The sequence below is a fragment of the Bos mutus genome, chromosome 10, assembly GCF_027580195.1.
Source record: "Bos mutus isolate GX-2022 chromosome 10, NWIPB_WYAK_1.1, whole genome shotgun sequence".
Taxonomy (NCBI): Eukaryota; Metazoa; Chordata; class Mammalia; order Artiodactyla; family Bovidae; genus Bos; species Bos mutus.
The window spans coordinates 6159654-6173853 of record NC_091626.1 but is presented as its reverse complement, the minus strand read 5'-3'; the positions used below and the strand labels follow the sequence as shown (position 1 = coordinate 6173853).

The following is a 14200-nucleotide window of genomic DNA, read 5'->3' as shown; positions in this document are numbered from 1 at the left end:
TTTATGGCTGTGGTGATCAAAACAGCATGGTACTGTCATCAATATAGGGAAATATTAGTAGATGAGTGGAAGAGAAGGGAGTTCAGAAGCAAACCCTGGGTTTTGACAAAGGCACAGGCCTTTACATTGAGAACAATTGAAAATCTGTATGCAGCAGAATATTATTAAGTGTTATTCTCTGTATTTTAAGAGTGTTTATTTTTGTTTTGGCCAACAAGTTCAGCTTGGTCCTTTCAATACATTTAGAAAATTCTGGTTAGGTAGGTCTAGTGTAGGCCTTACTCTAGGACTAGTTTAGCTCTGCCCCTAAGATATGACCCACTAAAGGTGTCTCTAAATGCCCCAGTTGTTCAACAAAGTCTCTCTCCCCAGATGAGCAGGAATGTAAATGTTCCCCAGCCTGTATGATCTCTGATGGTTGTTATTAATAATTTATAGTTCCTGGGTATTTCTTGCCCAGTCTCATGACTATTTACCCATGAATGGTTTAGTATTCAGATAATGACTCAAAGAGCCCTTTTTCTAGATTTCTGGTGCCTTTTCTCTACAACCTCATCTCTGGTGCCCTGCCCTGTAAATTTTTTTACCCCGGCCTCCCTAGACGCTGATCTGTCTCCTCTGCCCAGCAGGAGCACCTCATATGCTGGTGTTATCCTCGGAAAACCCCAGACGGGAAGCTGGAGTGACCTTAGGTCTCACTGCATTGTTTGCCTTCACTCAGGGAGTCATAGATCTGAACTACCCGTTTTTCTAATTTCTGGATAAAGGGTTCCCCCCCACCACGTATATTTTATTTAGTTTTCTAGTTGTTTACAACAGGACGGTAAGTCGTAGCAGTCATTTAGTCCTGATTGGAAGTGAATGTCTTTCACAACTTAGTTTTCATTGAAAATTTTTATATTCTTAATTTGTTTTTAATAAATTGCATATTTATAATAGAAAGTACAACTGGCAAAGACAGATATGGATTACAGACTATTGGTCTTTATATATAGTTTATCTGGTGGGAGCAGAATGGTTTGTAGTCTGGGGTAGGGGAAGGTAGGCTCAAGTGTTCAGCAGTTGGTTGGTTTTAGTTTACAGTGGGACTGAATGGAGAGAATCACATAAAAACAAAGCAGTTGAATTGTGATCCATTGAGAAAATCTGCTGCAGTACTCAGTTACTTTTTAGGATGGAGCAGGGTATTTACATGAAAACTAGAAAAGCTATCATCAAAGCTTTTCTGAAATTTGGGAAAACCAAATGAGTATTATTGGTAAAAGTGGACAGGATTTGGGTTATCTAAATGAAGAGTTTCAGTATTTTAGGAGGCACAGTGGAGAAATGATACTTGGTGTCGCAAAGAGTCGGACACGACTGAGCGACTGAACTAAACTGAACTGATGCAGAACCTGGAGAACTATTTTAATTGTGTATTTCCCGGCTTAGGAAGTCAAAACTACTATACAGCTCAAGATCATAGTCCTTTATTTAATTTCATGACAATTATTTTTAGCAAAGAAAGAAAATTTAGTAGCATTCTTTTTTCTGGTTTTCCTGGAGGTAATTTTTGTATCTTTCTGATACAGTTCTGAGATTTTCTCTTCATGGTTTTATAAGACATTTTGGTATTGTAACATTTTGTTAGGTGTAATAACATCTAAATAGTCCCTTTCATTAGAACTTCTAAGAAACTAATCTATTCGTCTTCTTACATATGCAGCTTTCCTAGAGTTTCAATCTACATAAATGCTTGCATGATCTATAGTTTACTCAAATATTTCAAACTAATGACATTTGCCTCTTTCACCTTTTTGCATGTAGATACCGTTATAGTTGGGTTAATGAATGAAATGCTCCTTCATAATATGATATATCTCTCTTCTAGAATGTTAACTGAAATCATTCTGTTACTGATGTTCCTCTTGATTTTCAAATAAGAATTACTCATATTTTTGGTTTTCTTTTGTTTATGCCTTTATTTCAGAAAAAATGAAGATGAATAAAGTAACTCTTGCTAACATTAACCGGAGAAACATTTTTGGAGAGAACTTACTGTATAAAGCTGCTGTGCACAATGATATTGGTCTTGTTCATCATTATATCGAAAAAGGTGGAAATGTTAATCAGCCAAGTTATGCCGGTAGGTTGTGGTTAACACCTACAGTTATCTTTAGAGTGTTTTTTCTTTCAGCTGAATTACTGCTATGAAATTATGGCAAAGTAGGCTTAAGGCAAGCCTGAAACAGAAAGCTTCCAAGTAATTTTTCTTCTTAGGTGATGCTTTACCATCCTCTCCAGGAAGTGGTATCTTTAAGGGGAGAGGCATTTCCCCTTCAAAGGTTGTGCCTGCCTGGGCCCACCTGGTGGGCCACGTGCAGCAGCTGCCACAGAGGGATGGGGCTCCTGGGGCCAGCTTGCTGACTTTGTGTGAGCATTGTTACTGTAAGACTCAGCTTTTAATGGAAGAGGAATGAGGTTCAGAGCTGAAAGAAGCTGGTGATACATTGAGCTTCTGGGAAAATTAATGGTAGAGGGACAGCAAAACAGTTGCCAGGGAAATGAAGAGAACAGACTAGATGAGTTGGAGAGGGTGGAGCAGGAAGCTCAGAAAGAACAATCTTTCTGCCAGGTTGGATCTCTGGTAGTCTTCCTGTGGGGAGAACCTGGCATATTTTCTTGGAGAGGAATGATTCCTCAGTGGCGCTTACATACTTAAAGCACTGAGCAGCACTGGGCCAGCACCTTTTGTGTGTCCTTGCTTTTACTGTGGTTTCTAGACTTTCTTGGCGTATGAAACAGTGCATAAAGTCTTTTGATACACAGAGATCGGCGGCACAATCCACAGATAAGCAGGTGATACAAGTGTTCCCCCAGAACTTACTTTAGCAGGACCTGGGTTTGTACTATAATCAATCAGAGCTTTAAAGACTGTTATTCTAAGTCTCGTAACCAGTTCATCTATCATGGTCTTGTAACCCTAAACCATGGATCCTTACTTGCTAGCCAGAGCACTTGCTTCTTTGATTTTGAGAAACACATGGTTCTTTCTGTTAAGTCTCTGTGTGCTTCTTAGGTTCAGGAGTAGTTCTGCGTGCCTCCAACTGGAATTTATGGATTTCCCAAACATCAATCTTTACAGGTTTCTGTTCATTAACCTTTTTTTTTTTTTCTTTCCTGTGCCATTATTAGCATCCTTGGTTGCTATTCCCTACTTGTCTTTTGCTTGGCAGTATACACCTTCTCCTCACTGCCCCATGTACTTCTGTGACTTTCATGAATTCCTTACCTGTCCATATTTTCCAGACTTTTGAACTCCCCTGTTTTCTACTTTTTCTTCTCAGTTGGCATCTTACTCTGACCTTACTACTTCTGACTACCATGTCTCACAGAATTGCAGAGAGCAGGGTTTGCAAAAGGTTGTCCATAAGCCATTTTCCTATCAGTCACCTACAATATTTGTTTAAAATTTAACCTTTACTGAAGCACACACACAAAATCACTGAAAATCACAGTCAAAATCTTTAGGCTAAATCTAGAGCTCTAGCTTCCCTAGATGGTTTTTTCAGTATCCACTCATTTATTGGCTGCACAGGGTCTTTGTCGTGGCCCGTGGGGTCTTTAATCTTCATTGCGGCCTGAGGGATCTTTGGTTGCACACACAGCGTCTTTGGTTGCAATGTGCGGGATCCAGTTCCCTGACCAGGCTCAAACCCAGGACCCCTGTGCTGGGAGTGCAGCGTCTTAGCCACTGCACCACCAGGGAAGTCCCTCCCTAGGTGATTTATATTCTCATTAAAGTTCAAGAACTACTGACAAGAGATGTATGGCCTCCTTATAACATATTGGTTCAATGTAGTGAGCTTTTACCATATGCCTCCTCTGCACCAAATACTGTGGAAACAAAAAAATACACAGTATCTACTAGAAAGGTTAAAATATATTTATTTTTTGATACAATCCGATAAAGACTTAAGTGCACATAAAATGTAGTATACCCAATTATCTTTTCATAGGTAACATTTGCATTTCATAAGTCCTCATTTACATTTTGTGATATTTTTGTCTTTGATTTAAAAAAGAAAACCTACTTCAATAATTCTTTACCTATCAAAACCAATGGTGACAACCATGAAATAGCCTGAAAATAAACTCTGAATACCCAAAATAGATCTAATAAAGCTTCTTTGCTAAAACCCTGTCAGATCAATGAATTGAGGATTATTTTACACAGATTCCTAAGCTTATGACACATTAGAACTGAAAAGATTGACTCAGGCCAGGATATTGATAATAGCAAGAAGTTTAAGCCAACAACAAGGCAAGAGACACATAAAAACATTAAAAATGAGGAGCAAAATTGTTGAGGACTGTAATACAGAAGAAGGTGCACTGCATATCTCTGTGGGTGTTAACAGTTGCTGCATTAGATCATACAACTAATATCATTATGACATGGAATTTTTTTAAACAAATGTGTTCAATTGTATTGTCTTTATAGGAAATCTGTCCTCTCAGAAAGCTTTGAGGAAATTTCCTCCAAGATAGTTACATTTTTAAAAAGAAAAAAAGTTTGCTTGAGGATCTCCCAACTTGCAGTTTGGGGAGATAATAAAAGATTTGTTATTTTGGAGTTTAATAGATATCTTTGACTTATATCATTGTGTCTGACTAACAGAAAGATTTATCTGGATGACTGGTATTCTTGGAGCACTTTGTAGTATGTTAGTTGAATTACTGTAACTAACTTTTTGCAAATTGGGAGAAAAAATTATACAGTTGACCCTTGAATAGTGTGGGAGTTAGGGTCCTGACTCTCATTGTGGTAAAAAATCTGAGTATAAATTATAGTTAGCTCTCCCTATTCATGGTTTCTCCTTCAATGACCTCAGATTATGTGATAGCGTAGTATTTACTGTTGGAAAGAAATCTGTATATAAGATAGACCTGCAAAGTTCAAGAGTCAACTTTTAAACTGACTTCTGTGAGGTCCTGCTGGCTGGGTTACTTTAACGAAAGTACCTTGAGCTACGAATAAGGCTTTTTTCCCTTTTCTCTGCAGAAAAGTAACCTGCAACCAGCATTCTCTATGAGCTAATAATGACCCCCCTCCTTACAGCCTTTTTATTTGAGGGGGGCAGGAGTGTTTTCAAATTTTTTACTGTTTTCATATTTTTCCATATTAATACCAACAGTGTTAAGGGTAGGAGTTTTAATAAAAATTTGAATTGAATCTGCAAATAATACAGATTGCTTCATGGTGAGATTATCTTGTTTCATATAGCCAAAATATTTTTAAAGCAACAACTTAGAGTTCTTATTTTAAGGGCAAGCACAGACATTATTAAGATGCCAAATATAACAAACACCATTACTTTTTTGTGTCATAGGTTGGACAGCACTTCATGAAGCTAGTTTAGGAGGGTTTTATCAGACAGTAAGTGCACTGTTAAAAGGTGGAGCAGATGTGAATATCAGAGGAATGTACCAGATCACTCCCCTACATGATGCTGTGATTAATGGACATTATCAGGTACTGTAATTCTTTCGTTTGCAGAGAAAACACTACACTCTGCAACTATTAAAAACCTCTGGGAAAACAATAGAAAAACAGATAGGGATTCAGTTTCAGTTCATTCTGCTAATCAGTACTCAGAATTTATAATAAAATATTACTGTGATGGATTGGTTGTGCCTAATATGGCAGATCCAGTTTTACATGTTACTTTTAATAACTACATGATGTGTATTTTGGTTGTACATAGTATTTTTTCAACTTCCTTAGGACTCTTTTTGTATAGTACTTTATAGGCTCTGTGTGCACATGCTGAGTCACTTCAGTCGAGTCCAACTCTTTTCGACCCGGTGGACTGTAACCCGTCAGGCTCCTTTGTTCATGGGATTCTCCAGGCAAGAGCACTGGAGTGGGTTGCCATTTCCTCCTCCAGAGGATCTTCCCCACCCAGGGATCAAACCCGGGTCTCCTTCACTGCAGGCAGATTGTTTAGTGCTTGAGTCACCAGGGACACCCTTACAGGCTCTAGAAGAACATTTCCTTCTTAGTATGTTATGCAATGATAGGGTCGCAGCAGGCTCACAGCTTTTTGTAGTCTATTGTTACTTTCAAAATCAGACTAAGACATGAGAACCTCTCAGGTTTAATGACCAACCAGTACACACCAGCACAGAGGTACCAATGGTTATAATATAATTCCATATATGTTGGTTAATAGTAACTAGAGTAATGGTACGTGAATGCTAAGTCGCTTCAGTCATGTCTGACTCTGCAACCCTATGGACTGTAGTCCACCAGGCTCCTCTGCCCATAGGATTCTCTAGGCAAGAAAACTGGAGTGGGTTGCCATGCCCTCCTCTAGGGATATTCCCGACCCAGGGATCGAACCCAGGTCTCTTACGTCCCCTGCATTCACAGCTGTGTTCTTTACCACTAGTGCTACCTGGGAAGCCCACAATTATGGAACTGTTAATTAAGACTGGCACAAATGCTTTATCATATGTACTCTGAGCTTCCTAGGCATTTTTTTCTGGTCCAGGGACTGCATCGGGCTGAGGCATTTCCTGAAAATAGTTTATTGTTTACTTAAAGTGGTGGAAGTTGCTTCTGGGTTTAAAACCTCTAGAGTAGGGAAGAGGGCTAAGGAAGATCTGTTCTGTGTTTCTCCAGAAGAAATACCTGCCACAGGTAGAGCTGGGGAAGGCTGTAGGCAAGAATCTCTTAGAAGAGATGCAGTTGAGCTCATTTCATGTGCTAGGAAGGTTATACTCAAAATCCTACAAGAGGCAGTTGGAGGAGCAAGGTCGTGAGGCAAGGAGCGGTAGGTTTGCAGCCGCCATTTCTTCCGCCTCCGGTCTCTGGATCTTTTGTAGAGCGTCCAACAGTGCTGTGTTGGGACAGAGCATCCGGAGGTTCACAACCTCAGTGGTTCGTTGGAGCCACTATGAGGAGGGTCCAGGGAAGAATATACCATTTTCAGTGGAAAACAAGTGGAGATTACTAGCTATGATGACTTTGTTCTTTGGGTCTGGATTTGCTGCACCTTTCTTTATAGTAAGACACCAACTGCTTAAAAAGTAATCCATGAGACAGATAGGAAGAGGAGCATATTAAGAGGTGCAGTCTCTTAAAAGGATCAATCCCTTGAATTCAGCATCCTAGATATGTTCGTAAATAAACTTATAGCATAAAAAAAAAAAATCCTACAAGCTAGGCTTCAATAGTATGTGAACTGAGAACTTCTGAGTGTATAAGCTGTGTTTTCAAAGAGACAGAGGAACGAGAGATCAAATTGTCAACAGTCGTTAGGTCATGGGGAAAGCAAGGGAATTCCAGAAAAACATCTGCTTCATTGACTACACTGAAGCCTTTGACTGTGTGGATCACAACAAACTGGAAAATTCTTAAAGAGATGGAAATACCAGAACACCTTACCGTCTACTGAGAAAACTGTATGCAGGTCAAGAAGCAACAGTTAAAACCAGACATGGAACAACTGACTGGTTCAAAATTGGGAAAGGAATACATCAAGGCTGTATATTGTCACCCTGTTTATTCAACTTCTATGCAGAGTACATCATGTGAAATACTGAGCTGGATAAATCACAAGCTAGAGTCACGATTGCTGGGAGAAATGTCAACAACTTCGGATAAGCAGATGATACCACTCTAATGGCAGAAAAGGAAGAGGAACTAAAGAGCCTCTTAATGAGGGTGAAAGAGGAGAGTGAAAAAGCTGGCTTAAAACTCAACATTTAAAAAACTAAGATCATGGCATCCAGTCCCATCAGTTCATGGCAAATAGATGGGGGGAAAAGTAGAATCCGTGACAGATTTTTTTTTCTTGGGCTCCAAAATCACTGTGGACTGTGACTACAGCCATGAAGTTAAATGCTTGTTCCTTGGAAGGAAAGCTATGACAAACCTACATAGCATATTAAAAAGCAGAAAGATCCCTTTGCCGACAAAGGTCCGTAGAGTCAAAGCTATGGTTTTTCCAGTAGTCAAGTACCATAAAAAAGGCTGAGCATCAAAGAATTGATGCTTTTGAATTGTGATGCTGGAGAAGGCTCTTGAGAGTCCCTTGGACTGCAAGGAGATCAAACCAGTCAATCCTAAAGGAAATCAACCTGATTATTCATTGGAAGGACTGATGCTGAAGCTCCAATACTTTGGCACCTGATTCGAAGAGCCAGCCCATCGGAAAAAACCCTGATGCTGGGAAGGAGTGAAGGCAAAGGAAGGGGGCAGCAGAAGATGAGATGGTTAGATTGCATCACCAACTCAGTGGACATGAATCTGAGCAAACTTCAGAAGATAGTGGAGGATAGAGGAGCCTGGCATGCTGCAGTCCATGAGGTTGCGAAGAATTGGACATGACTTACTAACTAAACAACAACAGCAACAACACTTAAATACATTCTTTTAAGTGTGTGGAAAAAGTAGAATTTGTGAATTTAAGATGATCAGCTTACTGTGGTTACTTAGAAAAATCTGGGATAAATTATTAAACATACAGCGGGAGACATTTAGGCAGGCATAATGATCTTTGAGCATAAGCAGACATCGCTAAGAACACATCATGTCAGACTGACCTTGATCCTCCTTTATTAGGCTTAATTTGTGAAGGAAATGGCATGACAAGTTGATATAAGGTATCGCAGTTTTAGCAAGCTTTTCTTCAGTTTTCTTGCCTGGAGAATCCCAGGGACAGAGGAATCCCAGGTGGGCTGCTGTGTATGGGGTCTCACAGAGTCGGACACGCTGACGTGACTTAGCAGCAACAGCAGCAGCAAGCTTTTATTTGATGGAGCATGCTTGTGATATGTATTTGAGATGTTGAATTAGAGGTTCATTGACTGTGTTATTAGGATTCACAGATATTAAAAAGATATCCCCAGACATGTTGGTTATCCATTCCATTTGTGTCTGGAGTGAGCTATCTTATAATGTTTGATTGTTTATTCTATTGTACTATAGAAAGTCATACCACATAGTAGGCAGGACCATGGATAGTGTTTTGTCATTGTTGGGAGTATTTTTTTTGAATTCCAGACATCGTACCATTTTACCGATAAATACTTGTACCTGCATCTCTAACAGATAAGGACTTTTTTCTCACACCCACATTTTTTAAATCATCTTACCTAATAAAACTTATTTGTTAATACCATTTAATACTACCCAGTCCATATTCAAATTTTCCCAAATTATCTAAAAGTGGTTTTTATTAAAAGTTTTGTTTGAATGAGGATCTGTCAGGGTCTATGTACTACATGTGTTTTTTATGTCTCAAGTATGTTTTAATCTAAAACATTTCTTCCTGTGTTTTGTCTCTTCTGGAGCCTGGGTAATTTGTTGGTTGGGGTTTCCGAAATTCTGGATTTGACTGATTTTTATGGTTTCTTCCCGTATTTTCTGTAAATGGCTGTTTTAATGGAAAATCTATTTAGAGACCATAGTTTGGGTGCGAGGTGTGCTCATTGCTATTGGATGTTATTGTTTTTAGGCATTTTCCATGAAATCATACTTTTAGAAAGAAAAATCATGAGTTCTTACTGGTATTTCCATTTCAAACTTAATATTATAGATTAATAATAACTTTATTTTTTACTTGTATCTCTTTTTCTTTTATGCTAAGCATTTGTTTCTTAATATATTAACTTATTTCTTTATTGTACATTTTATTTACAATATTACTATTAGTGATATTTCTGTTATTAACAATAGTAATAACAATGGAACTACTAATGAAGCTTTTTGTTTTGTTTATACCCCATTAGGAATGTATAGTCAAAATACTGGCTTTTCAAGTACTTGAAAGAATTTTATTCTCTGTCTTATTGGCTTCTTACACAAGGGATTTATTGGAAGGAAGAGATATGAAATAATATCCTCCAAACTTAGAGGAACTTTGAGTCTGTAAAACAGAGCTTTATTAACAAAGCAGTTCCATACAGTGCAATCATGAAGTTTATTGTGGATAACTTATATACTGGCAAGATTGGGCAGAGAGCAATCCAGAGGCATGCACAGTTGTGCTCTACACCACAGAAAGGAGTCCAGGGGGATTTCAAGGGGCCAGAGCTAAAATTAGAATCTGACCACCAAGTGAGAAGCACATCCGCACTGACTGGAATGGAGAGTTTTCCTCCTCCTGGGTCTCATGACCATTAACCATCTGCATCAGCAAAAGGCGTTCTTTCAGCTTCCACATCTGATGAAGGCAAAGTTGTTAGTGAATTTATCTGGCTTGAGCACATTCCTTATGAGTAGGCTAAAGTGCAGTCATGCAGAAAGGAGAGGGGAAGGACTAAAGTAGAGCTGACAAGATGGAGTCAGAGTGGTTCAGCAATACAGAAGTCAGCTGATTTTAGAAGGAGAAGCACTAGATTCAATAATATTGTTGAAGGTGAAAAGCCACAGGCAAGCTCTCAGTAGAAGTATTTCCTTCAGGGGTCTACTGTTTGATGAATTAAATAAGTGGAGATTGTGAGGCCAGCCACTTACTGAAATGGCTCTGCTTGTTCCAGTTAAGAATATGTGGTGGCCTTAAAATAGCCACAAGTTCTTTAACACTCTTCTGTCTGAAAGGTGGAACCTGAGTCTTCTCCTCAGGAGTGTGGGCTGCAGTTTCAGTGAATTGCTTCTAACAAATAGGATGTGGCAGAAGTAACACATCATATGACTTCTGAGACCCGGTTGAAAGCTATCGTGGCGTCTTCCTTGTTCTGTCAGCCACTCGTTCAACAGCTGAAGGAAGCCAGATGTCATATCAAGTAGCCACTCAGGCAGCTCCATGGCGAGGTGCTCTGGCAGCGCGCTGAGCCTTTTCCTGCCCAGAGCCACATGAGTGAGCCATCTTAGAAACAGATCCTCCAGGTGCTGTCAAGCTTCTAGATGATTGTATCTCCAGCCAGCCTCTTGACTACAACCTCCTGAGAGGCCCCAAGGCAGAACTAACCACCTCCACCACTCCCAAATTCCTGACCCACAGAACCATGAGATTATAAATATTTATTATTAAGCTACTGAGTTTTGGGGTAACTTGTCAGGTAGCAACAGGTAACTAATATAGAATCAAATGCAGGTTTAAAATACAGGGTTAAAAACTCCATGGAAATAACTTATTTACTGCCATTTGATGAGAAGAGAGAGAGTTTTTTAAGTTAAAGAGTGTGTAATATAAGTAGGCTTCAGAAGTCCTGATAGCAGGCTATAGAGGAAATTGGTAAATGTGGATAGTTGGTGTCCATAGAGTACATGGATAGAGAGTATCCACTAGGCAGTGGATAAAACAGAGACTGCCAAAGTAATGTATTCCCTCGCTTAGGGCAACCATCCGGATCTCCAGAGAAGTGAGGCTCTCTTCCCTTCCTCCTGTCTTCCTTTTCATGTTCCTTGACCCTCAGATACTCTCATACTGCATGCTTTATTATTTGACATAAAACCTCCAGAGATAAACAAACTTATGGAATTACTTTTCCTGAAAGAAAGCAATATGCTTTCCATTTGTATTGCTGAACAGTATGTGCAGATCTAGGCATATGAATTATAGATTTAATTATACCTACTATTACTTTCAATCCTCTTACCTAGCTTTAAACTCCCATAACAAAGTCGTTTGAAAAGCAGAATCATCAAGTTTCTGAATCTTAATTTTTAAAGGATTTGGCTTATATTATCCCTGTGTGTGATGGGGCACTTTTCTCTTGTAGAATGCTTTTTTGTAAAAGGAAATACATATATGTAAAAGGAAATACATATTAAATATATATAGATATAAGTATATATATATATAATTTTTATATGCTTAAAATTTATAGAAATTCTGACCTATCTCTCATTCTAGACATTTACATGGAAATCTAGGCTTCTTTTAGTATAATGTTCTTTAAAGCTTGTTCCACACATCCTCCTAGACCAACATTCATTCTTTTATTAAACAGCATTTATTAAACATACAGTCTTTTCCAGATACTGAAATAGACACTGGGAATATAAAGATGATTAAGACATATATCTGTTGTGAAAACTTGGAAGCAACTTAAATATCCATTAGTAGGGTTGTTGTTTTTGAGTTGCTCAGTCATGTCTGACTCTCTTTGACACCATGAACTGTAGCATGCCAGGCTCCCCTGTCCTCCACCATCTCTCAGACTTTGCTCAAACTCATGTCCATTGAGAGTCAGTGATGCCATCCAACCATCTCATCCTCTGTCATCCACTTTTCCTCCTGCATTCAGTCTTTCCCAGCATCAGGATCTTTTCCAGTGAGTCAGCTCTTCGTATCAGGTGGCCAAAGCTTTGGAGCTTCAGCTTCAGCATCAGTCCTTCCAATGAATATTGAGGATTGATTTCCTTTAGGATTTACTGGTTTGAGATCCTTGCTGTCCAAGGGACTCTCAAGAGTCTTCTAAATTGAAGCATTAATACATTCATATAGGTATATTAAAAAGTAAATTATTACTCAGCTGCTAGAAAGAATGAGGAAGTTCAATCTATCTGATTTGAAACAGTTTTCAGAGTCTGATGCAGGGTAGGGTAGGCAGGAAAGAAGCTAAAGCACAGAAAAATGTACGTATTATAGGCCCACTTGTGTAAGAAACAACATATATACACATTTATGATATACACATATATATCTGTTGGACTAGACACTGGGAAAATTCAGGGGAAACTGTAACTAGAGCTAACTTAGAAGAAATAATTAGATGACTGATGTACAAGGGTAGAGAAGGGAAACTTAGTTTTTATTGTCTGTTTCTCTGAGCCTTCTGTATTCTGAACCATATTTATTTTCTACCCAAAAATATTAATTTTAAAAGAAAAACAGAGTCCCACCCTAAAAAACTTGAAATATAAGCGAGAGGTATAAGAGGTGAGTATAATATAATATAGCATATATTGGACATAAAATATGTACATAAAAGAAGGAAGAGGTCATTTTTCTCTAGGGCATCAGTGGGTGAGGAGGTCAGGGAGTGCTTCATAAAGGAGGCTACTTGAGGAGTAGTAACAGTTTCCTGGTTTCTCTCTGACGCTGAGGAGGAGGAGCAGCAGCAAAGGTATGTGTAGAAGACATACTATCTCCTGGAACCTGTTAATGTAATTCAGGTTCCCAGAATGTAATTCAAGTTCCCAGTATATATGCTAGCTCCATTTCATCATCAGCCAAACCATAGACATTCTGCCACCCACCCTCCCTGCTTTCTTCCCTCTTCCTTGCTTCCTGTCTCTTTTCCTGGTAAGAGAAGTCATATGTACATCAACAAATTATGATTCAGTAGTGGTTACATTGATTTTTGTTGTTGGGCAACGATGTTACAGGTAAACCCAAACTCTGTATGGTTGGTAAATTCCAAATATTTGGAAAGAAATATTTGATGTTGCTTACAGTTGTATGCTAGCATACATTTATAATAATAATGTCTGGGCTCCTCACATAAAACAATCTTCCTCTAGGTGGCAGAGTTACTTCTTTTGAATGGAGCAGATCCTTTATTTAGAAATGATAATGGAAAGTGTGCTTTAGATGAAGCCAAAGACTCACGTATGATGCGTCTCCTTGAGAGATTTGTTCCTAAACATCGAAACCGTCTTGCATCAGGTAAACTTAAACTGCTCTATTACATCTGTTCATCATGTCAGCAGTTGCTGTTGAGGCGCTCAGTCGTGTGCGACTCCTTGTGACCCCATGAACTGCAGCACGCCAGGCTAACCTGTCTGTCACTGTCTCCTGGAATTTGCTCAGACTCAGGTCCATTGAATCAGTGATGTCATCCAACCATGTCATCCTTAGTAGAGAGTTATAGAAATCAAGCTTAGAATTATAGAAATTAAATTGATTTTCCTCAGAAATTTTGAGGAAATTTCGCTTCATTCCATTAGTAGAGCACACTGACTTGTTTGCAAAGGCACCAAATGGAAGAACTCTGAAGGAACTAGAAAGATAACACTAAATGTACTTTTCCCCAGGATATGCATTGCAAACAGAAAACTTTTATACAGTTCTGGGTTTTCCCCCCATAATCCATTGACTGAATAACATGAGTTATAAGTTGTGACTTATGCTTGGCTGTATCTTTTTCAATGAATATGGCCAGGATTGTTAACTTTCATTCCTTAAGAATATTTTCTTATGGCTATACTTTTGCGTTGTCATTCATCATTACACTGGTAAGTTAAACAGCAAAGGATCAG

At 38.8% G+C, this 14200-nt stretch overlaps 2 protein-coding genes across 2 annotated transcripts in view; both read left to right on the top strand.

The window, feature by feature from the left end:
* Window positions 1-14200, top strand: part of ANKRD31 (ankyrin repeat domain 31) — a 134388-nt gene that overhangs the window by 51535 nt on the left and 68653 nt on the right. The window contains 3 exon segments of the mRNA XM_070378491.1: window positions 1970-2125; window positions 5373-5515; window positions 13463-13607. Coding sequence (XP_070234592.1) covers window positions 1970-2125; window positions 5373-5515; window positions 13463-13607 — 444 coding nt within the window.
* On the top strand, window positions 6728-7182 carry LOC102270649 (cytochrome c oxidase subunit 7C, mitochondrial). Its single transcript, XM_005890093.3, has one exon. It carries the CDS (start codon window positions 6728-6730, stop codon window positions 7076-7078), a length of 351 nt encoding a protein of 116 aa, XP_005890155.2. The 3' UTR covers window positions 7079-7182.